The 26,877-nt window shown below is 43.1% G+C and overlaps 1 protein-coding gene across 1 annotated transcript; it reads left to right on the forward strand.

Moving 5' to 3' along the window:
- The first annotated feature begins 565 nt into the window (after positions 1-565).
- micall2a (mical-like 2a) lies at positions 566-19,506 on the forward strand. The gene is made up of 17 exons (XM_083779946.1): positions 566-780; positions 1,195-1,243; positions 2,797-2,938; positions 3,090-3,253; positions 3,461-3,591; positions 3,673-4,188; positions 4,465-4,652; positions 5,239-5,299; positions 5,764-5,960; positions 6,057-6,179; positions 6,294-6,358; positions 6,501-6,624; positions 10,707-10,809; positions 11,133-11,206; positions 17,596-17,710; positions 18,038-18,084; positions 18,363-19,506. Exons 1-17 carry the CDS (start codon positions 638-640, stop codon positions 18,440-18,442), a joined length of 2,322 nt encoding a protein of 773 aa, XP_083636072.1. The 5' UTR covers positions 566-637; the 3' UTR covers positions 18,443-19,506.
- The last annotated feature ends 7,371 nt before the right edge of the window (positions 19,507-26,877 follow it).

Consider the following 26,877-nt stretch of genomic DNA (forward strand, 5'->3'; position numbering starts at 1 on the left):
TGTATACACAGTACACACAGATTAATTACCAATTAATAAACCAATGCAGGAGTCTGAATGAATGGGATAGTTTCTTTACTAGTATAATATTCAGTGGTTTGGGGTCGAACGGGGAACTATAGGGCTATCTAATCAGACACAGACAGACTTGGGAAAACGCCCAGGGTGCTAAAATTAGGCTACTATGCGTTTTCCAATCAACATTGCGCGGCCCGTGCACGGTGGTGAAAGGTGAAGTGTCTCTCTGTGTGTTAATTAGTCTAATGAACCTTCCCCGGTGGTGCTTCATTATTATTCACACCGGTGGTGGTGTTCATCAATGGCCGTTGTGTTCTCCTCACTCAGGTAAAAGAGGAGAGGAAACCGGACGCAGCTGCTGCATTTCAGTTCAGTTCGTGGTCAAACAACACACAGAGGAGAGCACCACCGGATTCGGGGTTTTTATTTCTATTCTTCTCTACTTCTGGCGGCGCGTCTTTTCCTTTCCTCCTGCAGCGGTGTGTGTGTCTGTGTGATAGCCAGCGGTGACCACCCTTGTCCTGCTTTTACCGTGTCAGACAGCGTGTCCGTGGGCTGTGTTTGTAATAAACTGTCTGGGAGCTTAATAAACCTTAACGGCGAGACAGCATTGACAAGGATGGCAGCCATCAAGGCGCTGGAGCTGTGGTGCAAGACGCAGTGTGACGGATATGAAGATGTGGCGATCACCAACATGACGACTTCATTCAAGAATGGATTAGCGTTCTGTGCCATTATCCACAAATACAGACCGGACCTCATGTAAGCATGTAACAGTCAGCCGGTTATTCCCCTCGATCCTCCTCCACCACCCCTCCTTGCAAGTTTGTAGGAATTCGTGTCAAGAGATTCACCCGCTTAATGACGGGCAACGTGGACGAAAATAAATGTGGGCCAGTCGGCCAGACTGTAACTTGTAGCCTACCACCTGCAGCCAATTAATTATTTATCATTTTGCTCTGGATCGTAATTATAGCCTATTGTAAAATTGCTGCCAGTGGTAGACTATTATGGAAATAATGGAGACACACACACACACACACACACACACACACACACACACACACACACACACACACACACAGAGAGAGGGGGAGAGAGCGAGTGTAACAATTTAATTATCAAATTAATGTTTTAATTTAACTTGCCATCAATTGGATGTCTTTCTTTTCCCAGAGACTTTAAAGCTCTCAGTAAAGAGGATACGTTTGAGAACAACGACTTGGTAAGATGTCACCCAATTTGTTGTTTTTTTGTCTGGAGAACTTGAAATTATTATTCTATATTATTTAGTCAAATCTGAAAGATCAGACAAACATCAGTTCTGTACAGTGCAAAGAAAACAAGGTGTTTATTAATAATTATGTAAATGTAATGCAAGGTGAAATATTTTGATTAAGAGGTTAGTGATTGTGGACTAAACACAGTTGACATTAATGTGACAATCGGCATAATCCCAGGCAGAATGTTAAATTTAAAACTAATTTCAAACTTTAACTATTCAGTGACAGAGTCTTCTATTTACCTTTGGCCATTTGACCTACTTTATTTTTACCCCTCCAGTCCAGGGTGACATAAACTCCCCTGGCTTCCTATACATTTGAGGATTACAGAGCCCAGTAAAAATCCTCTGTCTTCCTTTATCCATTTGTAGCTCAAGAGAGGGAGTACAAATGGAACCAAATTGACCTCAAGGTTTCATTTGTTCTCTTCTCAGAGAACTCAGAGTGTACATACAGAGCTGATCTACCTGTCCAGGTCCCCCATGACAGTGTGAGGCACTGTGAGCAGAGAACCTGAGCTTGCTCAGCAGAGAGAAGATCTGCAGGGTATTCATTTTGAATGAGGCTTACTGTCACATAGGCCACTTGATCCTCACGATACTTGGTCCATTTTAAGACGGGGTGTCATGATGACACACTCCTGGAGGGTTATCCAAGAAGAGTTAATTTCACGAAACGGTTTTGTCTAAAGCAGAACACGATGTGTCATAGTGTGTTTAATTGGGCTTGTCTAACTTTTGGCTATAGCTGAGGTCTTAGGCTACTCGTATTGAAATGTAGGCTGTTTGAGAATTGTCATTTATTTTCATGGCAGCTTGTAATGTTATAATTTTTTCTCACAGGTGGCCACTGGCAAGTTATTTTTTACCCCCCCCTTTTTGGAAAATGTACAACAAACCGCCTCACAAAGCCAGTCATTGTGTCTATTCTTTATTTTATTGTGTTACTAACTAACTGTACATTGGCAGACGTGGTATTCAGCACTGCTGTTAGATTTTAATGAGCATGTCCCATGTGTGATCCTAAACAATGACCTGATATCCTGCTCCCTCCATCCTCCTGTTCGTTTACTTTTCTTTTCTTTTGCTTTGTCCACAAGACTGCACAGGAAACGTGCTATTCATTATACAGCCCTTGTCCAGAGGCCCCACGTGTCGGGTCACAACATGCATTCAGTACTACTTCTCTATTTATAGAAAACCTTTGTCTTTCTTGACAGTTTTCAAATGATTTGTGGGAGCAACCTTTTAGTGGCTGACTTTGTGTAGTAAAACAAGTGCTTATTTAGTCTTAAGTCTACCATACAATTATCAATTTAGGCATTTAGCAGACACTATCCAGAACAAGTGTGAACTAACGATGTCATGAACCCTAGTAAACGAAATGTTGACGAGCTAATGAGATTCTATGGACACAGATTTCAAGAACGCCATGTAGAGCTTCAAAGTAACATACCTGTACTCTGTATGTGTTTACTTTATTTTTTAACCACCAGGCATTCCGGATTGCTGAAGAGAAGCTGGGGATTCCTGCCTTGCTGGATGCAGAAGACATGGTGGCCTTGAGGGTCCCAGACAGACTGAGCATTCTCACCTATGTGTCGCAGTACTACAATTACTTCAAAGGACGCTCTCCCTGTAGGAACACTCGCATTGTCCCTTTTCTCCAATATTTGCAAGATTTTCGAAGATTTCCTTTTTTTGTGTGTGCTTCTGCCTCATCAACACAATGTTGTTGAATTGACACGTTGGCATGTTTTCTGTGATAATTGTAATAATAATTTTTCAGTGGGAGGTGTAAAGAGGCCAGCAGAGGGCTCCAAGGAGGAGCCATCAGAAAAGAAGAATCTCCCTGTGGTTGCCAAAACCTTTGTGTCTAAAACAGCCAATTGTTCACCTTCCAAGTTGATTGCTGACACCTCATCCAAAACGAATCGAGCTGCTGCTGATAAGGTCAGTATTATATTGGATGACACAACAATCACATGGTCTTCAGTTAAGTTTAAGGCTATGTTTACAAAACCTCACTGTTGATGTTATTTCATGTGATATATTAAACAAAAATGCTCAGGCTTGTAATTGTTATTATGTAAAGTACATAGAAATAATGTATAGTACCTTCTAACATGGTCATGTGTGTTGGAATTTCTTCTTCCACAGAAGACTGTCCTGGCTGAGAGCTCTAATAAAACGGGGACACTCAACAGCAAATGTGCTGCATGCAAGAGCCATGTTCATCTCGTGCAGAGGCAATTTTTGGAAGGGAGGCTCTATCACAGGAGCTGCTTCAAGTAATAATTCAATATATCCTGTCCGTTTTGAATTTAAAGTTGTACACTGTGCTAACCATTGCATTTTAAAACGTATCCCAGATGCAGTGAATGCTCCAGTGTGCTCCACCCTGGAGCTTACAAAGCCGGGAAGGCACCAGATACTTTCATGTGTAATACTCCTTGCAAACCGTCGTCGTCGTCTGGGGCCGTGATCGAAAACGGACCCACCGGTGGTGCTGTCCTCCGGCGAAACGGTGATGGCCAAACCCGTCCCGCCCCACCGCGTCCCTCCTCGGTGCTCTCCATCCCTCAGAAGAATGTCCTGAAGTCTGTTGCTCCTGCCCCGGCCCCTCACTCCTGGACAGCCGCAGCCCAGAAGACGCAGACGGCTCGACAGAGGTTCTTCCAGGCTGCTGAGCTGGTCTCGGACGTCCCAGACAGAAATGGGTTGCCTTCGTGGCCCAGTGGGCCCACGGATGGTTCTGGGAGGCTGACGGCCCCCTCGAGTCGTGAGCAAAACTGCATAACGGGGGCAACAATTGGCAAGAATCTAGCAGAGGAAAACTGCAACAATAACAACACACGCCACTTTGTCATCAGAACGGCAGAAAGAAGGTGAGAGAATGGAGCACCATTTGTTCCCTTTTTGTATGCTCATATTTGTTCCCTTTGTTTGGTATTCTTCCCACGTTCTAAAACCCTGAGTGTACCCTGAGTGTTAATTCAACTCTTAAAGTGTGCAAATGTAACCAAATGGATCCATAACCAAATGGATTTGTACACAGTTGATGTCAAATTGTCACCCCCCCCCCCCCCCCCCCCTCTTTTTACTTGCTGGCTGTGATTTCTTATGATTTTTAATCTGAAGGCGACACTCTCCTCTGTACCCAGGTTTGTAGAGGAGCCAAGACTGTCTGACAAGGTCAGTATGAGACAGGATAAGTGTCAGCCAGGCCCAGTGGGGAAACGGTCAGGACAACCCTCCATCAGCCATAAAAACAAGGAATCCCCATGCCTGGATGATGCCATCAACAACAACACCCCCACAAAGCCAACACCTGGATCCTGGAACAGCAAAGGTACGCAGGCGCAGCAGTGGTGGGCAGTAATTAAGTACTTCTTTACTACATTTAGTACTGTTACTGTAGGCTACTTAAAGAGCGTTTGTGAGTAACTGTACTTGGAGTGGAGTATTTGTATTTCTGCAATTTGCATCGATACTTTCACTACACTACATTTAGTTTCGACACAAGTTCTGAGGTGGAGTACTTTGAGATCTGCTTACCAGTGGTGGACAATTTGAATCCATTCACTAAGCAGGTCATATTGGCACTGTTTAAATGTATTTGTACCATCACTACCATGCTATGAATGTCTGTCCTGTAAAATGAATGTAGTGTCAAATTCATGTGTTCATATGCTATGCAGTCAGTCTTTGACATGACCTGTTCAGAGTGCTCCCTCTAATACCTAAAAGACAACATGACAGAAACTAATTCACCCATTTCCCCACCGGTTTTTGACTCTGTAAATGCATTCACTGGAGCGTGTGAAACAAAATGAGTTTGTAATGAGTTAGCATTACATCCATCCATTTAATTTCGGTAGCCTGAGTTCCTCCTCTTCCAGGGGTCTGTCTGAATAAATGATTGTCTTTTGCTGTAGATCTGGGCCCTAATCACTGGAAATCAATGCTCAAGCCAGTTCAAACGGAACCAGGACGGAGGTGAGTCTTCTCTCAACAAGCTTAATAATCATGAATCCCCTGTAGCTCACTGGATAAGGGAAAACGGGCTAAGTCACTCGGGTGGATAAAATAACTCGACATTTGACCTTGCGACCTGACCATTGAGCTCATTCACTCTCCAGAATGCCGGTTCGTCCTGCTTCGCCCATCTCTGTTCTTGTTGGCTGGCTCAGAAAGAAGCCCCCCTCTCTGTCCCCCACCTTACCATATTCCAAGAAGTGCCATGCCTGACTCTATCCCTGCTCTGTCCCTGCATACTAATTCCTCTATTGTTTTCACCTTTCACCGTTTCAAAATATGAGGTGAGGCCTCTTCATTTACTTGACTATTGTGTGTATTTCAGTATGTTTCACCAATATGTGTGATCTAAACGCACTCGAAACATTAGGGATTCTGTACATTGTGTCACATTTTTAAAGTCTCATTGGTCTCATTCTCGGTAGAAGTCCAGAAACGGATGGACTGGCTACCGCTGAACCACATGAACCCGATGTCCTCTCCAAGCCTCCCTCGAGCATCTCCGTCAGTACTACGTCAACTCCAACAGCTATTGTATCTCCACCAGCTTCTGCTGTGGTTGCTCCTGCATACCGCCAGGATCTGTCTCCTCAAAATCCCCATCCGGTATCTGAAAACATGGGTAAGTTCTTCCTGTGCATATTGTCCACCCCAGTGTAATAACATATGCACATATATGTACGCACAGTATTTGTTGACCTTCCTGTCATAATTTCAGGCTTGGAGCATGCGAACTACTACTCGTCTATCAAATTCCCATCCAGCTGGTCCACTATGCAATCTATTGGTTCTTCCGTGACTGTTCCAGCAAATGACAGAGACACAGATACTTGTGCCCCAGGTTTGGCCTCTTTCTATTTCAACAGAAATTACTGAAGTGATGTAACTTGTGACCATGATTTTGTGAAGAGCTGCCATAAAAGGTGAATCTAATCCCATTTTATCTACCTCTTAGCTTCTAAAAAGGGAAAGTATTTGTCACCCACCAACGCCCCCAGTCCTGAAATGAGGTCACCCTCTGTAAGCTCTCTCCCTTAAGTCTCTTAAAAGATTAATTAACAGCATTGCAAAATATGATTTCATTACATTCCCAGTGATATGTTGTCTGTGTTAAATTTTCAATCATGCATCGTGACACTTGGCGTTCTTGTGCTTCTGACAGGCCAAATCGCATCACATACCAATGGAGCAGATCGAGGGGGAGCTGGATGAGATTGCAATAAACCTGAGCAACTTGGAGAGGGAGGGAGTTGGGCTGGAAGAGAAGCTACGCAGCTTTGAACGAGGTACTTTTCCACTTGGAAAAAAAAGACGATCCGGGCACTCAAAGTTAAAAAAGAGAGGGAAGCCTTTATTAAATTAAAAAGGCAACAGCCAAGATGTTTTGAGTCTTTCGACCGTTAGCTGGTCTTCATCAGGGCGAGAATGAAGAACATCACTCATTAAAGCAAGCAATGAGTGCGTTTGGTGATGTTCTTCATTCTCGCCCTGATGAAGACCAGTTAACGGTCGATTCATGTTGGCTGTTGCCTTCTTAATTTAACACATTTAGGCCTGACGTCGAAATAAAAAAAGTTCATAGCGCGCCACTCTATGATCTTGTAGATCTGCTATTTTTCAAGAGCTAAAGTATGACAGAATGCTTGAAACACCAAAAGGGGTTCCCGCCCCAAAATGGGTTAATAAAGGCTTCCCTCTCTTTAACTGAGTGCCCGGTTTGTCTCTTTTTTCCATGCCTTGATCCTGTTTGATCCGTGTGAGCACCTTTTTTATATCTCTGGTGAGCACCTGGTTATTCCCACTTGTTCCGTGTCATCACTTCCCCAACTCGGCACTTCCTCCTGTCACTTCCTCCTGTTCCTGCTTAGAAAAGTGGAAAGTCATAACAAAAACATCCCCTCTCCCACCCTTTCTGAATTCGAGGCAGTACAGGATCTTGATGGATAATTCTCCATATCCGTGCCTGTTGACGCACCACGAATGACCTCCACAAATCTACTGTACTTTACAAACATCCCTATGCTTCTACTCCAGTGTGACTATAGTTCCAATTTAGAGTTGCGTTCTCGTGCGTAGACGGTTGACCATAGGGAATGCACATACTGTAGTATGTCAACTACAGGCCGCTAGTGGAGAGAGCTGTGACAAGCCATTTCAAGTGCATCTCTCAGAAAATGAGTTGTGACAAAAACCAACCACAGGGACTAGAACACTGATTGCTTTGAACCTTTGCCTTGCTAGCAGAATATTGTTATGAATATGTTGTGTATTATGACAAAAGTTAGACTTAACGTGAGACTCCTTTTGCCTGACTCATGGTGCCTGACTCGTGGCAAGTACAGTATACTGTATTTCGCAAACATGTGACCACTAATTTGTATGGAGGAATACAATTGGTGTTAACTCAAGATGTAAATGCAGCCAAAGCATCATCAAGGATGTTTTTGCCACTTAATAAACGTTTGAACAATGTTGTGCCATAAGAGAAATGAAAGCACAAATCTGGACAAAGGCTTCACAGGGAATAATAAGGTCACTTCACAAGGAATATAGATAATTGAAGCTTCCACTGGTTGCTTTGGTAGTTGTTAATGCTATAAACTTTAAATGTGTTTCAAAGTCTCAGTGCTTTGGAACTCCATATGGGGCATAAAGGTCTTGCCCATTTACATTGTACTCTAATCAGAAGAATTGTCTGCCCCAACTGCTCAGAATCTGGCCATAGTTTTTGGATGGACTAAATGTGTGCAAATCTGTTGGTTTGTAGCTTGGTGTATCCCAGATTTAAAGGTATCAGTGACAGAGCAGAAAAAGAGTGTTTGACATGGAGTAAAAAAATATGCTCAATATTTAGACATCGTCCCTGCAGTTCAGATGGAAGAAAATTGGCATTCATATTAAATATCTAATTGTGTGATCTGTAGCTAATTATCTGTAGCAGTATTGGGAACATTGATGTTATGTGGAAATTGTCGTATACTCTGTTGTGATATAGGAACAATTTTATTAGATGTCTTTGCTTTCTGTAAATTTGAAGATAACTTAAAGATTTGAATAATCCCTATTGAAAAGTAACGCAGACAGAACGGATCATTCTTCAATTGTGAGATTGGTCAAAGAAAAGAGAGAAAAAGGGCCGCACAATCCGTTGGAACCACTCTGGAACTACTATGCCAGGACTGCGAGGTACAATTCTGGCATGTGGAGGGACTAGGCTCTGTGGGTTGCCTCCTGTCCGGGGCCCCTCCTACGTCTCACCAGGTCCACTCCTGCTCTCACCAGGAGTACAGCAGACATTGGGGAGGTACTGGGGGGTCAATAATACTGCTATAGAGCGTCGCAGTCCCGCCCCCTCGAGAGACCCGGAAAAGAAATCCCTGTTCATTTTCCTCATAGACTTTTCAAAAAGTATTTATTTAAAGACGTTTACGCCGCGGACAAAGCCAACTCTTGTCGTGACAAATCATGACAACAAACACAATGTTTTGGGCCAAACAAAGAATTCGAAAGTAGAAAAAAACGGCAGGTTACAACACTTTTTTTTCCTTTTTTTTTTTTCTTCTTTGTAATTATTTGTTTGGTCCAAAATATTGTGTGTTATGATTTGTCACAACAAGAGTTGGCTTCGTACGACGCTTAAAAGGTCTTTAAATAAATACGTTTTGAAATATCTATGGGAAAAATGCATTGGGATTCATTTCCTGGGCCTGGCGTCGTCATGATTAGGGGGCGGGACTGCGACGCTCTATTGTTCAAACGCAACAGAAACCAAGGATTATATATTTCAAGGGCGAGAGATCACAATAAAAATCCTAATCATTCTCAGAAAAACAGCATCTGAAAGTTTGATGGGGCATTTTTTACACGCGAGTGCAGTTAGAACTTTTCCATTGCATCTTATGAGGCAGGGTTCTTGTGCTGCCGGTATGCGCGCATGCTGGTGCTTATCAGTGTGACGTTGTCTGTTATGGCGTCTATAGGCCTACCAAAGTGTGCCTGGGATGTGTCTGTAGCTGCATGACTGAGAGGAGTGTGAGTGACTGAGTGTGAGTGGAGATTGATTCCAATCAAGATACAGGTTTGGAGGATTTAGCACATGTTGGGAATTTACCTAAACCAGCCTAGGCCGGGGGTTGCTATGGTGATCAATTGGCTCAACACGGGTCCAGAGTTAGTAACCAAATGGATCCTTATTAACTCAAGAGTTAAGATTATTAATCATCTACATCAGGGGTTCCCAGACTTTTTTGGCTTAGGTACCCCTTGGGGGGGGGGGGGGGGGGAGATTTTTGTTATTTGTAGGGTTCATTAATCAATTTGACACATTCAGTAGATCCCGTGATGTTTTGTGGTCAAATATAATTTCATAGGGTCTAGTAGGACTCTAGTAAATAAAATAAAAATAAATTGCTATACAATTTTGTAAAAAAAATAAATATTATATATATGTCAAAAACGGCTAAAATCCCTAAAACGAAAGAAAGCAGCAAATAATGAACACTCATCCTTTACTTTCTCTAATAACCTAAATGAAAAAAAATAAACATGAACCTTGGTTGAAAAAAACTAAAGTTGTCCTTTAAACTTTAAAGTGATTAATTAATAATCTTACTCCCCATCTGAAAAGAATCTGAGATAAAAGCATGTACTGTCTTCTTCGCTTGAGTGTTTTAAACAAGTGGAGGACGACGGGGTGACCATCTTGTTTCCCGATCACTGCCTGTTCATTCGATCGTCTAGTAGCCTGACCCAGCCAGTGTGCTTTCTGGTATAGATGGATTCTTTATTTATGTGTCATGCACCAGAGGTGCCCAGCCCACATGGACTTATAGGACACTATTATTCTCACAAACCAAACATTCTGCCCTTTTCCCCACGCTTTACATATGAAATCTGGTAAAGCAGATGGTATAGAGGTGCAGGTAGCGCATGGAGCAAGCGCTGTATAATATTGGTTCACCGATCTGAGCGCCTGCCCCTTCCCTCCCTGGTAGAAAACGGCGGAGAAAACTGACGTCGCCATATTTCGAGCGACACCCCTCTGCACTGTAGTTCACTCCTAGACCAGGAAATGTGTCTCATTCCCCCAGGCTTTCATTTTTGAGCTGAATGCGAACGAAAGTAAAAGCCTGGGTATCGAGACTAATCGCCTAGCAACCGATAGGCTTTCGAATGTTGCATACGAGCCCGAGCCCGTCCTAACTTGATCGATATAAAACATCCCCCTAGATTCACGAAGTACCCAAACCAAATTGCTAAATCACCATTACACCACTGGCAGCCACTCTTCATTTTGGGTATTCAAGGTGTGTGTGTGTGTGTATATATCTATCTAATGGCTTTTAAAACTGGGAATTACCTTTTTCAGAGGAGAAGGGAGACCTTTTGATGGACCCACTAATGGTTGACTGGTTCAACCTTATCAGAAAGAAACAGATGTACGTCAGGAGGGAATCTGAGCTCGTGTACATGTGAGTATCATGATCAGTCCTGGTTTTTGATTTCCGAAAGAATTTCACGCAATAAATATCTGATTTTAATTCCTAATGTACGCACAAATGTAGAAACAATTTAGCTTGCATCGGTGCGCTGTTCATGGGGAAAACAATATTCCATTTGGAGCTTGCGTTCTACGGTTATCGTCGTTTGAAAACGACATGCCGCACTGAAACGGCCCCCCCATCCCCCTGTCTTCGTCTTTGGCAGTGAGGGCCTTTGGAAGTCAATGAGTTAATTTTGACTATTGTGTATTAATGGTGATGGGTAATTATCTGAATTCTGTACATATGTTAAGAGTGAAGACTCAAGACCTTGAGGAACAACAGCCAAGTGTGGAGGGGGAACTTCGGAGGCTGCTGGAGAAGCCAGGTGTGAGAGCTCTTGTGCACCAAATGTCTGTTCACCAACAACACACAACACCAACGTCTGTCTATTCCTCTAAAACGGAAACTGTGTTGCGTGCCAACATTTTTCGAGTAGATCCGCCATTTCTGACGCATGACACAATCTGTGCGTCGGTAGCATGAATCTCTGGGTTACTTTAGTAACCTCAGTATCAAGCGAATCGAGCGAGAGAATCACCTAAGGGTGGCGCCATTTCCATGGTGCCAACACAGAATAAATCCATATACTCACGAAACAATACTGATTGGGTCGTTCAGCTGTCTGTCACGGCTGTAGCTGCAGGCTCCGCCCGGAGCCTTTAACACTAGAAAGTCTGAAAAAATTTCACTACTACTCAGTCGGCTGAGTCGGCTCAGGGGGACCGTGTTTTTGGTGCGATTTGATTGGCCACTCTCTCCCACACTCGTCCCTCTCCAGCTAGAGAAGACATTGTTCAAGGCTGCATCTCATTTCCAACGAATTAAATCATATATGTTTCTAAACACATGTTTTCACTCCTAAAATGTATAAAACTAATGATACATGTGAAAGATATATATTTTGCCGTTGTCCGTTAGTACTATATTGCAACATAGCCATGGAAGAGTGTCGCGTTGCTGCCTTTTGTTGTTCTTTTTTTTCCTTCCAAAAGAGCCAAGATCACTTGTCTTTTCTTGTGTGTTATCGATGTAATTAATATATGTGACCCCACGCGATGTACAGACTGCTTGACTAGGCATGTAAACATGACATAATTGTATTAATGTTTAAGTGTAATGATGTTATTGACCGGATTGTCCGTAGTCCTCCAGCCGTTAGCTTACCGTTGCTAATATTATAAGCTAACAACATTACTAAAGCCAATGTATTGCATTAAATGCGGCCTGTCCGCGGTACATTACTTATACAAGTGAGTCGCGTTATATTTACCTAAAAAATTACCAGCCAAAGTACATTCCAAATAAACAATTATTAGCCACGTTATGATATATCAGTTTAATTAATAAAAAACATCGCATTTCTTTGTCGTTCAAATACGGCCGTTAGCACTGTGAATTCAACATCCGGTGAGGGGAGGATACGGATCGTGTATGTATTGTGTATGGAAATCAGCGCATACAGTGGGTGGGCTTTAGACCGGATGTAAGCCTTGCACACTAAATAGAAAAATATAGGCTACAGTCTGCAGCCTGGTGATACAATAAAGAAACCCCAGCTCAGCTGCTGTTTATAACATCGCGCAGTTATTAAATTCATGAACATTTACATGCTTCCCTGAGAGGGAGAGAGAGAAAAAGGAAAGTTCCACGGGTCTGGTCGCTTGCAGAAAAGTTTACAGATAAAGGACGGACAGGCTGAACTCTTTTGACTGACAAAGAGCTGGCGTTATTGAGCCTATATGCCAGGATAGGCTGTGAAACAAATTAATCCACAGCAGCAGGCCTACATACGTTCCACGTCGCTTGCAGAAAGAACTGGTCTTTTGACTGACAAAACATTTAGAGGTTCGGAGGTCTATCTGGTTGGAATTATTTCAAACACTTTTTATTTTGTATCGCGCATCGGCAAGCATTCTCGCTTCATGGAAAGTAAATGTCGGGTCGAGTCTAACCGAGCATGCATTCAATAACATCCCACCCTCATCATGGATAATAATCATTGTATTCATATTCCTATTATCTTATCAAAATAATAAACAAATTCCAAGTTAATTAACCAGCCAAACGTATATGATTTAATTCGTTGGACATGAAATGCAGGCTTGAACAATGCCGTCTCCAGCTGTCTGTGTTGTGTGTTCTTTTTTTTTCTCCACCCCTCTTTTCTTTAAATCATAACTCGCTCATTTTTTGCTCATTTAAAAAAATTCAAAATACCATGTAAACTACGGAATTGGGGCTTTCATTTGGTATATAGATCGGTTGTGTACGCCCTCTCTACGAAACGATATCAAGTGAAAAGGAAATGTCGGGGAATCACCATTAACGCCATTATCAAGCAGCGCAAACAAAAGGCGAGTGGGGGAGAAAGGGGGACGGCGGTCGATTGTGCCGATTATAGCCAGACTGAGTAAGAGATATATGCCTAAAATCATATTTACAAAACGTTTCAAATGGAGAAAAAAAACAGATTTCAATCGAATATTTAGACAAAGTCATGCAAGGGGAACTTTCTCTGGACTCCATGGGCTAAGAAAATAAACTTTTAAATCTCAAATCCGGTCAGAACGGCTGCTCCGACGTCGTAGTGTTAAAGCAGCCCACCAGCCGGAAAGACGTCATTCCTATCAACCAGTCCTTTTTCTGTGCTCTTTCTAAGCAAGAAGGGTAGTAAGGGCGATTCTCTCGCTCGATTCGCTTGATAAACTGAGGTTACTAAAGTAACCCAGAGTTTATCTAAGCTCATCTCGCTCAAGAATCGCCTAAGGGTGTACATAAACCCCCCGTATCACTACCACCAGTTGAAAAGGAGGCCCGACCCGGGATCCCTCCCCCAGCAGTCCCCTGCCCGTGGGGAGAAGGAAAGGCAAGGAGGCTATCTGGACCACAGGCCCAGTAGACAAGAACCTATCTAAGGAGCTAGCCAGTGTAAACTGTCTAAGCACTCAGACGCGGGCTGATGGTTCCCCATCTTATATGCCCTAGGATCTATCTCCTGAAGTGCGCGTGTGTGACCGTTGTTCCCAACTGTCCCATCACCTAGCGGCAGCTCCCAGAACGGCGTGAGCAATTCCAAAAGATGCCACGCCCAAGTTATAGTACGTGGCGAATGTCGAAGGGGACGACCAACTCGCCGCCGTACACACATCCTGAAGTGAGGCTCCCTTTGCAAGGGCCCAGGATGCAGACATGCCCCTCGTAGAGTGAGCCCGCAAACCCTCCGGGGGTTGTGCTCCTCTTTCGGCATAAGTCAACTGTAGGGCTTCCACAACCCATTGTGAAAGTCTCACCTTGGTTATGGGAGTCCCTCTTCTCTGAGGGTCCCATGCGACAAACAACTGACTGCCCTTCCTAAAGGCAGCAGTCCTGTTCACATACAGTTTCAGTGCCCTGACAGGACAGAGACTGTTCAGTCTCTCGTCCTCCGCCGATGCGAACGGGGGCGGGTGGAAAGCCGCCAAATCTACCGGAGCACATCCGGAAGGAAAATTCTTAGGCAGGAACGACAGGTTCGGCCTGAGCGAAACCCTGTTATCGTTCCCACTGAACCTCATGCAGCTTGAGCTCACTGAGAGCGAATGCATGTCACTAAATCGCTTCGCTGTAGCCAAGGCGACCAGCAGGGCGGTCTTTAGTGAGAAATTTCAAACCCACTGTGTCCAGTGGTTCGAAGGGGGCTCTTGACAGAGCGTGTAGCACCAAAGTCAGGTCCCAGGACGGAACTAAGGATCTAGATACCGGCCGAGCACGCTTGACGCCCCTCATGAACTGACGAATCAATAAGTTCTCACTTATTGGTCTGTTGTCCATACCCACATGGTAGGCCGATACGGCCGCCAGGTTGAGTTTGACTGAGGAGTTCCCCAAGTTTCTATCCAACAATTCCTGCAGGAAGGTTAGGATAAGAACCACCGAGGCTTGAAAAGGAACCGCCCGTTCCGGCCTCGCAGCACACCAGCGCACAAACACGTTCCAAGCCGTGTTGTACCGCTGTCTAGTTGAAGGGGCCCTGGCTCCCAAAATCGTCTCAATGACTCTAGGGGGCAAGCCTGTGGCTACTAGGGTCGACCCTTCACCGGCCATACCCAGAGATCTAGGTCCTGCGGGTGCGGGTGGAATATCTCGTGACCCGCCTGGGTAAGCAGATCCCTCCATAGAGGGAGCTGCCAGGGCCGGTCGTAGAGGAGGGGAAAGATGTGGCCCTGAGGCCACCGATGTGCCATCGCGTCCAGTCCCAACGTCGGTGAGCCTGTCGGGGAGAAGAAGAGTGGACACTTCTCGTTCCCGCCTGCAGCGAACAGGTCTGCCACCGGTGTCCCGAACCTGTCCAAGATCTGTTCCACTACACCCGGGTGTAGGGACCAGTTGCTGTAGCGGAGGGGACCTCTGGACAACAGGTCTGCACCCGCGTTCAGAAGTCCCGGGACGTGGCAGGCTGTCAGTGACAGAAGACGTCTGTCGCACCAAGTCAAAAGCCTGTATGCCAACGTGTGCAGGCGTAAGGACCTCAGTCCACCCTGCCTGTTGATGTAGCACATCGTTGTCGTGTTGTCTGTACGGACGAGGACATGACAACCCCGTATGAGCGGCTCGAACGCTTGCAGCGCGAGGAAGACCGTTAGGAGTTCCAGATAATTGATGTGGGCGGACCTCAAGGTTCCATCCCATATCCCTCTGGCTGACCTGCCTTCGTGGGTGGCCCCCCACCCACTCAGGCTCACGTCCGTAGTGACGACCTTCGTGGTCAACGGTAGACCATGGGGGACTCCCTCCGTCAGGATCCGTCTGTCCGACCACCATCTCAGGGCGAGCGTGCATTCCCCGGGGATTGTCACTCGCCGCGAGAGGAATCTGGTGGGCACCCGTAGAGACCTCAACCAGCGCTGAAAGGGTCTCATGTGGAGTCTGCCCAACCGCACCAGAGAGATGGCCGATGCCATCAATCCCGCCATACGTAAGCAGATTCTGAGTGGCAGTCTGTGCCCTCTCTGGAACAGGGCCACGCACTTCAGGAAGGCGTCGATCCTCCCCGGGCTCCACCAAGCCGTGAAGGACACTGAATCCAGTGCTATGAAGTTGACCGACTGGGTGGGCACCATAACACTCTTCTCGTGATTTATGGTGAACCCTAGGGAGGACATATGGGACACCACCCGAGTGGTGTTCCACAGTGCCTCCTGTGGCGAGCCCGCACTCAGAAGCCAGTCGTCGATGTAGCTTGCTACACGTAGACTTCGTCGCCGCAGAGGGGCTAGAGCCGTCTCGGTGCATTTGACGAACGCCCTGGGGCTCAGGGACATCCCGAAGGGGAGAACCGTGTACTCGTACACCTTCCCCTTGAAACCGAACCTCAGGAACTTCCTGTGAGGTGGGTAGATACGGATGTGAAAGTAGGCGTCTTTCAGGTCTATAGATGTGAACCAGTCGTTCAGGCGTATAGAGCGCACAAGAGACTTGGCTGTCAGCATCTTGAAGCGGAAGGACTTGAGGTACCGATTGAGAACTCGTAGGTCCATGATTGGACGCAGCCCCCCCCCCCCTTCTTCTTGACCAGGAAGTAGCGTGAGTAAAAACCCGCTGCGACTCTGGCTCAGGGGTACCTCTCTGACAGCCTTCTTCTCCAGCAGAGAGTTGATCTCCTGCTGGAGAACCTGACCCGCTTCGCCGCGTGCATCGGAGTAGAGGACTTCTCCGAATGCAGGGGGTCTCATAGCGAACTGGAGCCTGTAACCTCTCGCTATGGTGCGGAGAACCCAAGGAGACGCTCCGCACAGTTCCCACTGGGCTGAGGGAGTCTGTAAAACTGCGTGTCAGCTAGTAGGGTCCCTAACAGTTTCCGAAGGCTTTAGCAGCAGAGAAAACGAGGGAAAACAGAGCTAACAAGCTGGGGTTGCAAAACGGAGGCTTACCAACTCACCGTAGCAGAGCAGCGCAGGTTGACTTCCGCGGATCGCTTCTTTCCGACGAGCGGCTGTCTCGTCCATTGTCGGCTGGCTCTTGTCCAAGGGCCAGGCAAAGCTTCGCGGCTAACGTGAGGTCTTCCGACGCTGGTTAGGCTAAGCCAGAGCTAAGCTAGCGTTTGTAGCTAAAGCTAAGCTAGCATTTGTCAACGCTAATAGAGCTATGATCAAGAGGCCTCTCGGCACTGCTAGAAAAAGCCCTCGAAACTTACCTCGTTTCTTTTTCTGTGTTCGTGAGTGTAAGACCACCGGGTTTCCACCGCGAATTCCAGGGTACAAGTGAGGGCACCCGTCCAAGGGGAATAATATTCTCAACGGAGTTAATGGTAGTCTTAGAAATACTTCTGTATCAGCACAGAAAAAGGCAGGAATGACGTCTTTCCGGCTGGTGGGCTGCTTTAAAGGCTCCGGGCGGAAGCCTGCAGCTACAGCCGTGACAGACAGCTGCACGACCCAATCAGTATTGTTTCGTGAGTATATGGATTTATTCTGTGTTGGCACCATGGAAATGGCGCCACCATTAGACGATTCTTGAGCGAGATGAGCTTAGATAAACTGGTACCGATCTCTGCGTTTACCTGCATCATTGACATCTGCACACTGGCATCTGCATTTTCGGTCTTCCAACCAACACTGATCTCTGCATTTTCCTCCTGATACTGATGCAGATGTCTGTGTGCAGATGGCTGTGTCGGAGTTAAATGCAGATGTCTGTATTTACATCCAACACTGACTTGTACATTTACCTTTCCAGATGGTTTGAAGTCCACTGAAGAGCAGCTACGGCAGCAGAGTCTGATGGAGAGGCTGATGCAGATAGTGAACGGTAGAAATGCCATCGTGGAGGGCTTGGATGAGGACAGGCTTAGGTAACGAGGGGGGGCTTTTCTGGTTAATTTTACATGACTCATAAAAAAATAATAACCATGGCAGTGTAAACCCTGGCAGTGTAGTCACAAATATTTTGGTATTTGCTCTTAATCACCTGAGTCCCATTTCATACTTGGTCGTACAACTGTCATGCAATAATGGTGACGACAATTACCGATCTACAAGCTCACAACGCATAGCTCACATCTATGCATTGTGAGCTTGTAGATGTATTTTCACACCTGCGCACATCTTTTTTTTGTTGTTGAAATGAGTGTTGAATGAGTCATGTTTTTGAGTCATGTTTTTGTTTTTTGAATTTTCAGGGAAGTGGAAGAGGATCAGCGGTTGAATGAGATGATGCAGAATCTTAGTGAGTATTGCTGAATTATGCTTGACTTTCGAAGTAACCTTTCCAGTAGATGAACACACAAATGAGCTGTGTATTGGCTGTGAGGGTCCATTTAACCTTTTTTGGTGTGTGTGAATTGAACCCATGAGGATCAGCATTTATACACTCCGAGTAATGTTTAACACATGATTGGATCAGAAAACTGTCAGTCTTAAGTAGTGTGTAAAAGTCTTGGCATCTTGGCGTTGACCAACACTAATACACTGTTCCTTTTTCATAATGTTCATTATGGCGAACAGGGGTAAAGAAATCCAAAACTAAGAGGACATCCTCAATCTCCAAACTGTTCAGGCGGAAGAGTAAACGAGTCTTGGAATGATCCACCTTTCAATGGAGCCTTTGTTTCCTCCTAAAAGGATAGTGAAAATATGAGCATAATGTGATTTTGAGTGCATTATGTTAGCGTTTTTATAACTTTTGAATGAGAGCAGTCGGCTACATGGAAACAGATTATTTTTTAAATCGGGAAGGATGGAGTACTATTTATTTTTTCACAAGCTTATGTTCACAATATTGCTGACCTGCTGATTGCACGTGATTTGGTTCACTTTAATATTCACTTTACATTCTCAGTGGCGATGTTTGGGAAGTCGCTTCACATTCTTGGTGATTTTTGGGAAGTGAAAATATATTATGTATGGAAATTAATGATTAAGCAATTGCTTTATTTTCTGGTGCTTTTGATTTATTCACTTGGTTTAGTTTTAACTTTAAAATTGTGTTTGAAAGAATGTAATAATGGAAGAAAGTTCATAGTTCAGTTTTCACTTTAAAAATGGTGTTGTTTGAAATAATGTAATGGAAGAAAGTAACTGCTGCATCAACCAGTGATGGAATATGGGCACAATATTTATAATGACATTTAATTTAATTATCATTCTGACGTATCAAAATAATGGTCTGGCTGTACATTTACGTGTTGGGACCAAAACAAAGCATGTTGGTCCAAAATCTAAACTGTACTTGGCCACTGCTGAATTGAAATGTAAAAAAAACGCTGGTTCCGTTCAACATGTCGATTTAAAAAAATGGATGTTAGGGGGGGAAAGGGAAAGCTATCTGTAATGGTTCTACTTTTTTGATTTTAAATGAATGTTTTAATTATTTATTTTAGGTTGCTGTGAGGAAAAGACTGAGTAGTTTTTAATATGTAGAGGCAGTGCACACAGGTTGAGTTCCCTTGTTTCGACTGTGGTCCTTCTCTCACATTGTACTGTAGGTGGCAGCCTAGGTATGCATTAATGCAAGGCTGGGACTCCGAAATCCAATTTGCCACAGTACAGACAGTTAATTTCTTTGCTAATTTTATAAATGCTGCAAAAATGTTCAGCTTTGCTGATGCAATAATGTTATGTGAAAAGAGGATTAGGCAGAGCAGTAGCTTATGGCCTGGGAAAGCTTATAAACTATAGGTTTTATTGAGCTCTTTATCTCCGAACCCAGTTTAATTAAACATTACTCTTTACTAATATCTGCTAAAGAATTGCTCCATACCTGAGCAGGCTGAGCTATTATAATGTTCAAATTTCAAACATTGTTGATGTGCATAGTCACTCATCTGTGAAAATGCCTGTTCCCACCATTTGTAAGCGATGTGTATTACTGTAATAGCTTGTGGCATTTTTTAGAAGAAATATGTTTTACCTTGTATACGCTATTATTTATTTATACATTTTTAAATGAACTTTAATGTCTAATAAATCCTCTTAAGATTACTGCATATGAGAGGTTGATTTATTTTCTTAATAATTTCCATTTGGCACATTAACTTGAATTTTAAACATTGCTGGACTGGATGTCTTGTTATTGCACAACTGATCACCAGTTATTCTTCCAAGTTATTCTTCCACCAATAACTGTTGCTGCAACCAGCAATACATTATTGTCGGACAGAAGACTTGCATCTGAATTTTTCTCATTACCTACAAATGAATTGCCATATAATACCATCGTATGAGTGCCGAACACAAATGGCCGATCTACAAGCTCTCAATGCATCACGATGCATGAGAGCTTGTGGATTGGCTGCTGTGCACTTTATGATTTAGAAAAATGTGCCTAGATTAATGACCTGTCCAAAATGTGGACACCAGGTTGAAAGTCTGTCTGTGGGTTATAATGATATTTAACCAATGAAAAGTATTAAGAGTCTGTGGCTAAATGACTAACACACAGGTTCTATTTTCCATATCCTGAAAGTAGTGGTTTTAGACTTAAAGTTTATTGGCCTTATGGCGTCAGTTTCTACTTTGAGGAAAGCGCACACAAGGCTGGGACCTTGGCATCAAAGCTGCACAGTGTCATTCACAGAGTTAAATCAATGCATGCTTTTAATGTGGGTTTTTAAGCAAGGCATCAAGATAATTTGCTCACGTCAATTTTCGCAGCTACTTACAGTAGGAACTACATATCCCCCATTTGAAATGCATGAAATTGTGATCACCAACATGGAACACAATCTTTCTAGCTGAGCAGAGTTGGGGATGTTATTGGTACAGAATGCCATGCATGATGTGGGTGACAGTCGAGACTGAATATGTGTGATATTAGAGTTAATTAAAGCTTTGCACCCCATCTACTGCAAATGCTTGCACTTCTGCAATTAAGAATCAAAGGCGAGGGCTTAGTGTCAGGGGGGTGTCTAATACATGGTTTTAACAGGAATGGGACCTGATTTGCCCAAGCTCCTAGCGACAAGCATTAACAACAGCCTCAAATTAGAGGGACATTAATATTCATAAGTAAAACAATTCATCCTGTGAATGTGTGATGAAATGGAATCCTCTGAGGTGAGCTCTTGTGTCCAGGCTGCCGTCGTTCATTAAAATATGCCATTACCCATGAAGTGCTTAATCTTTATGAAAGGGTGGTAAAAATCTGTTGGAACCACTCTGACATAAAGGTGCTACCAGTAACATCGTTCAACGGTATCGTCACAGCACGGAATTCCTTTTAATTGACAATGGAATCTTTGTCCCAACAGTGGATATCCTATGTTATGTTATGGATAATGTATAAAAGGGATTGTTTGGGGGTTAGGGTTGTCCCTGCCCCATAGGTTCACCTATCTGAAATGAAGCAAGACATGTTTTTAAAGGGATTGTCAGTGTTTTATTGGTTTTTTTTGTCTGTCTATTAACACAGTATTAAGAACACACAGTGATCATTGAGGTTAGGTGTTATATTAATATGTTGAAACTCAGCTGTGTGTGGAGGGGGGCGTGGGGATAGGTTTTTTTCTTATTCAGGATGCCAGAGTCTGTGCCACTAGCCTGTAATTATGATCCTCGAGGTAATTTTATCAGGCTCATTAGCTCTGATGAGTAAACGAGAAGCGGGCCTCTAATTTATTGCCCATCCAGGCTGGAGACTTAATTCTCATCAGAGAGATCATAATATTTGTACAGAGAGACCGATATATACACTCAGCTACTAGGCTCTTAGGCCAACATTGAGGGTAAGAAGGAACTTTTAGGACTTAAATCCAGTAATTACAGTCTTAATATTGGACTGATATGGAGACGGGCAGATAGGCTAATTGGGCATGTGCTTAAATGATTTCTATAGATGTCATTTGGATGAGTAGATCACAGACGGAACGTGTCACTTCCCTCTTCTTGAGCTTTGATTTGAGCATGCCTGCAATTGAAAGTTATTATGGTTTTCAAAGTGCTGTGACTTTATCTTCCCGTATGAAATTAGATTCTCACACCTCTGCAGGCAAAAAATTGCATTGTTTTGTTCCCTGTTCAATGGCCATGATCCATTTTCTGTGTCACAGAACGTGTGTTAAGGGAGCGGGGTAAATGTGCTCACGATTCCGGTGTGTAGAAATTTGCATTGAGAGGAAATTATGCATGCTGGCTAGTGGAAATGAAATGTAGAAAGTCCATGACTGGTAGACTTGACAAGTGCAGCTTTCATCCATCTGAAATGAATAATTTTCACTTCCCTTAAACATCCCTAATCCAACCATGTTATCAGCGGCCATGCAGGATTCTGCCAGACTTTCTCCTCAAACCGCATAGCAACTTTTAACTTGACTTGATTCTCGGCTGCAGTTGCTTACCACACGGTCTTAGGGACTCGCTCTTATCCATTCCTTCTGGTTTTTGTGGATCCGTAAAATTCCTTAAGCACACAATATATATACATAACGCAAGTCTTAATAGATAGCAGAATGTCTCACTCTACCCTCACTGTGTGCTGCCTTAGAGGTTGACTTAATGCACTGTATTTTACCTCTGATTCACACTGGGCAGAGAGGATGGTGGAGTGTACAAATGCTACGGGTCCAATTGGTTCCATTCATACACTCTCAATTACACATCAATAAGGTTCCCTTTGTACACTCAGTGCAGCCTTTCCAAACGTTATTTGGAAAGGCATATGCCAGTGAAGGGATAGGGATGGATAATATTCATAATAAGGTACTCATTTACCGTGGACTTTATTCAAAACCCAGCAGTTTGCCTTATGCTAAGGATTTATTTTCAGTAATATATTTAAGCTCTTAACTGCTATTTATATGCTTACTTGATACTTTATTGTGATACTTCCGTATTCCAATCCATTTAAATGTGCAAGTATGGCGTGTAGTGTGCATTAAATGACAATAAACAATTAAATGTGTAATTGATGTTTATGCCGTTAATCCCTGTGATAGCCTCTAATATGAAAGGTTACCTGGCTATTTTCAATATCCACTTATGCAGACGCCTCAGTTTGTGATAAGAATATTAACCTCATCAATTTCAGGTAACTTTCAATGCTTTAACATCTTGTCTTAAAGACCTATGCGTTAGCAGGAGTCTCAGCCTTGGCATTTAGTGACATTTTAAGCCTTTTACCAGAATCCAGACAGGGATTTGCAGTTTCCACCAAAGGAAAATAATTTATATCCTTCCTTTCTGAGAAACTGTGGGTAGAGGGATTAAATGCACCAGAGAGATTTGTATGTGGTGCAAGTAAAACAATATTGTGACTCGGTTATTACATTTCTTAACGTGTACAGTACTTTCACGCTTTGAGGAAGTCGGGAGTTGTTACTCATCGAAGCTGAGGCGTACTTTGAGACTGTTTAATATTTACATTCTCAGGGTATTAAAGAGTCAGAGGGCACTGTGATGATGACACAGTTTTGTACCTGAACTCCCCACCAGACACTACAACCGAATAGAATAGAATCGAAAGAGAATAGAATCAATTCTGTACTTCATCATAGTTGTGCAATGTCTGAAGAATTGGTGCTTGTAGTAGGCTACCCAGGTAGTAAGTAAACTTCTGTAAAGATATTTTCAACCGACTCTGAAATGCATTGAAAACATAACGGATGTTGCTATTGTTACACACATCCATCTGTGAATGACAGTTATTGGGACACAAAAGGTCCTCTATGAAGTCCAACTCATACTTTATACTTTACTTTGAAATCAGTTTTCTTTTTGGAAAGAGACATTGTCACATAACAATTATAAGTATTAAACGAGCCTTGAGTGTTGCCTGGGATGTGGACCGAGTATCTGCCAGTGTTTCTGATGGCTGCTGTGGTCTCTGTTCTCTCTGTGGGCAGGCAGCTTTGATGCACTGCCTCTCTTATCTGGTTCCTGGCAAGGTTAATGAAGTGGTGGCACTTTTGGAGGAAGTAAAAGTGGGATGAGTAGCCGAGACCAGAGGCAGCTGGGAGATGAAACGTCCCTGCTCTGAGTGGCAATTTTGGTGAATTACATAGACAATAAGAAAGGGGGTTTGTCATCCTCTTAAACACAACAGTCGCGTGAATCAGAAATGGTCGATTGCATCTCTTTAAGCCCGGTTCATGTGAAATTACATTAGCATTTAGGTTTCACTTGTAATGCGATCTGTCAAACATATCCTTATAAGGATATTTTAATGCTTCCATGGCAACCTTTTGCTCGCTTCTACTTCGCAGTACTACCAGTCACAGTTTGTCACATTGCACAGAATGGCACAATAGAATCATTGTACTTTAGAGGCTTAAATATGAAGGCATACAGTACAAATAGGACAAACTTGTTTTCTGTCTTAAGTTTCACAAACCTCTGACTTAAATCTGTAAATTCAGCGAGGAATCTTAACTTTTGAACTTATAAAAAACCCATTATGTCTTTGTCAAGGGCAACAAGTCTCACTTAAGTGGCTTATTTTATTTGTAAAACGTTTCTTGGAACTTGGCTTTGGGTGTTAGAGCTTAAACAAAAGGGCAGGACTAGTGCCCTAATATATAATAACAGGTGATGTACTGCTAATGCTTTGTATTCCTCCAGCTTTTGATTTTAATATTCCAATTCCCTTTGCATCTATAAGAGCTAATAGGTAAACATTCCTGAATAGAAGAAATGAAGCAGGTCTACATGCCAATGAATTAGCATATAGATGAGTTCATCTCATACAAATAGTGCTCTTTTGCCCAGAACTCCCTGTGCTGAGCAAAGATCATGTATGTAAAGTATGCATGCAGAAAATGTAAATTAATCCATTTCAATCATCATCCAATCTAATAACATTTCTTTCCCTACTCGTTTGTCCCTTGTTGCTCAAAATGTCCAGATTTATTGAGTGTGCGCCGGTCAAATCATTCCCTGAAGCAGCGTAATTGTTTTAAAAGGAACAAAACGGACGGAAAATGGAAGCTGTTAAAAGCAATGTCTGTGACACATAAGCACTTGGATAATCTGCCTGTCAAACAGTAAATAAAGTTTTAAGTTAATGCTAAATTGAGGGGGCACAAAGTTAAATAAAACAACAGCTAGGCTACAATTTCGAAAAGGAAAGGATGCATGAAAATGGCAAAGTTGACCATATGGGGTTTTTTTTCTTTGTTTTTTGTTTGATCCTCAGTGTTGTAATTCCATAAATAAACATAGTCTCTATGAATCACGGCTATTTTGTTACATAGCTCTTGTTAATATGCTAAAAGAAGCTTATCGAATTAGGTCAGCTAATTAAGCAATTAGCTTATTTCAGCTCCTCTGTGGTCAGGCTGTTGCTAATCTATGGCATTGTGAGTGTGGATATATAAGACCAAGAGGCTCGTCTCTGTGTTAGGCTATGCTCCTCTCGCCTATCCCCCCTCTCTCTCTCTCTCTCTCTCTCTCAAAGGATAATGTTTTTTAAGTCATCCTTCTCCTCAAAATACAGAAGATAGTCTCTGTTCTGTTACCCTAATGCTTACATTTCTCATGCAAATCCCAGGAAGTGAATAGGTTGTTTATTGTCTAGTTAATATATTGAGACATTTATGTGGTGCATGGTGTTGATGCTGTAGTTATGTTTTAACCAGGGGGGCAGTCAGACAGATATTTTGTGAAGCCACTGAGGAAATCGGGATTTCCTGAAAGTTCATATAATGGCCTGTTGTGGCGCTGTCATTGGGCCCAAAAAAACCCATAGCCCCATAGCCCCAAATTATGGTCCCATTTATTAAAAAAATGACCATAAAGTCGTGTATGTTCTGAGGGGCGTGGCTACCGTTAAAGTCTATGATCGGGATTCCCCACCCACTCGAGTCAAAATAAAAACCAACTAAGAAGAAGGGGGGAAGTCCCACCTCGTTGTCTGGGCCAGCCAATGGGCCAGCTGGGCCCAAACGGATCTAGAAAGATGGCGATTTACAATTCAAGGACTGACAGGCTTCATTTTACGTTCATGTTAGACCCGGGGAACGCTTTGTCCATATTTTTTACAGTCTATGGTTTTAACACACACGAAATCCCAGAGAGAGTAGAGGTTGATAGCGTTAAAGCCATGTTGAATTGAAAGTCTGTGGCTTTGGTTGAGCCAGCCATGTGGCTTCTTACCAGGCATCTGATGATGGAATCCTCAGGCAGCTTGACTTTGGAACATTAAACCGTCCATGTTACAATCAGTGTAACTTTTGGTTTTATTCAACCACAGCCACCCTACAGTACATTATGTTGTAGAACCTATAGAAAACGTCCAGGGATGTGACTTTTCCTGGTGGTAAATATATAGGCCTATTCTTAAATCTGCAGGCATTATTTTAGTGAATACAAGTTTATTTTAAGCAAGGTTGGAGGTTGTCTCCCTATCCATTGAGACATTTCAACCCCATGGTGTCGGGTAGGATGTGACACTGCCACATAAATGTGTGAAGAAATGTATTTCCTGTCCTGGTATGAGTAAGTACTGAAAGAAAATGTACGGTGAAAGTGTATGTTAAAAATGTTTGGTTTTGTGTAGTGAATATGGTCATTCATTTTCTGTTGACAAGGTTTGCTCATAGAGGAGCTGTGGGGGGAGCACGTTAGCAATAGTTCCAGGAAGTGAGGTACCAGGAACATAGTTCCAGGAAGTGCATTGCCTAACCTTTTATTTTCTAATTTTGGGGATATTTAATTTTGGAAATACTATACTCATTGGAGACATTTAAACTTTGCATTCTGGACAAAATCCGAGTTTGAACATTTTCATTTGTATTTTGAAATATATATAGTATATATAATATGTTGATTGTTCAATTGACTTTTGTTTGATCAAGTTTAAGTCAGATAAATAATTTAGGAATTAAATTTCAAAAGCAACTGTTTTGTTTTCCTTTTGGCCTGCAATACAGTTTGGTTTCAGTATAAAGAATTACTGACGCAGGTACCTTATTTCTATGAGTCTTTAATATCACTCAATTCACACACAATCTTATAGTTCTGATTGTAATAAGGACACCTTCTGGTTGACAAAGTAAATACAACAAAAAAAGGTGCTCCTCAAAGCACA

Source organism: Protomyctophum parallelum (assembly GCF_964188405.1).
Source record: "Protomyctophum parallelum genome assembly, chromosome: 13".
Lineage (NCBI taxonomy): Eukaryota > Metazoa > Chordata > Actinopteri > Myctophiformes > Myctophidae > Protomyctophum > Protomyctophum parallelum.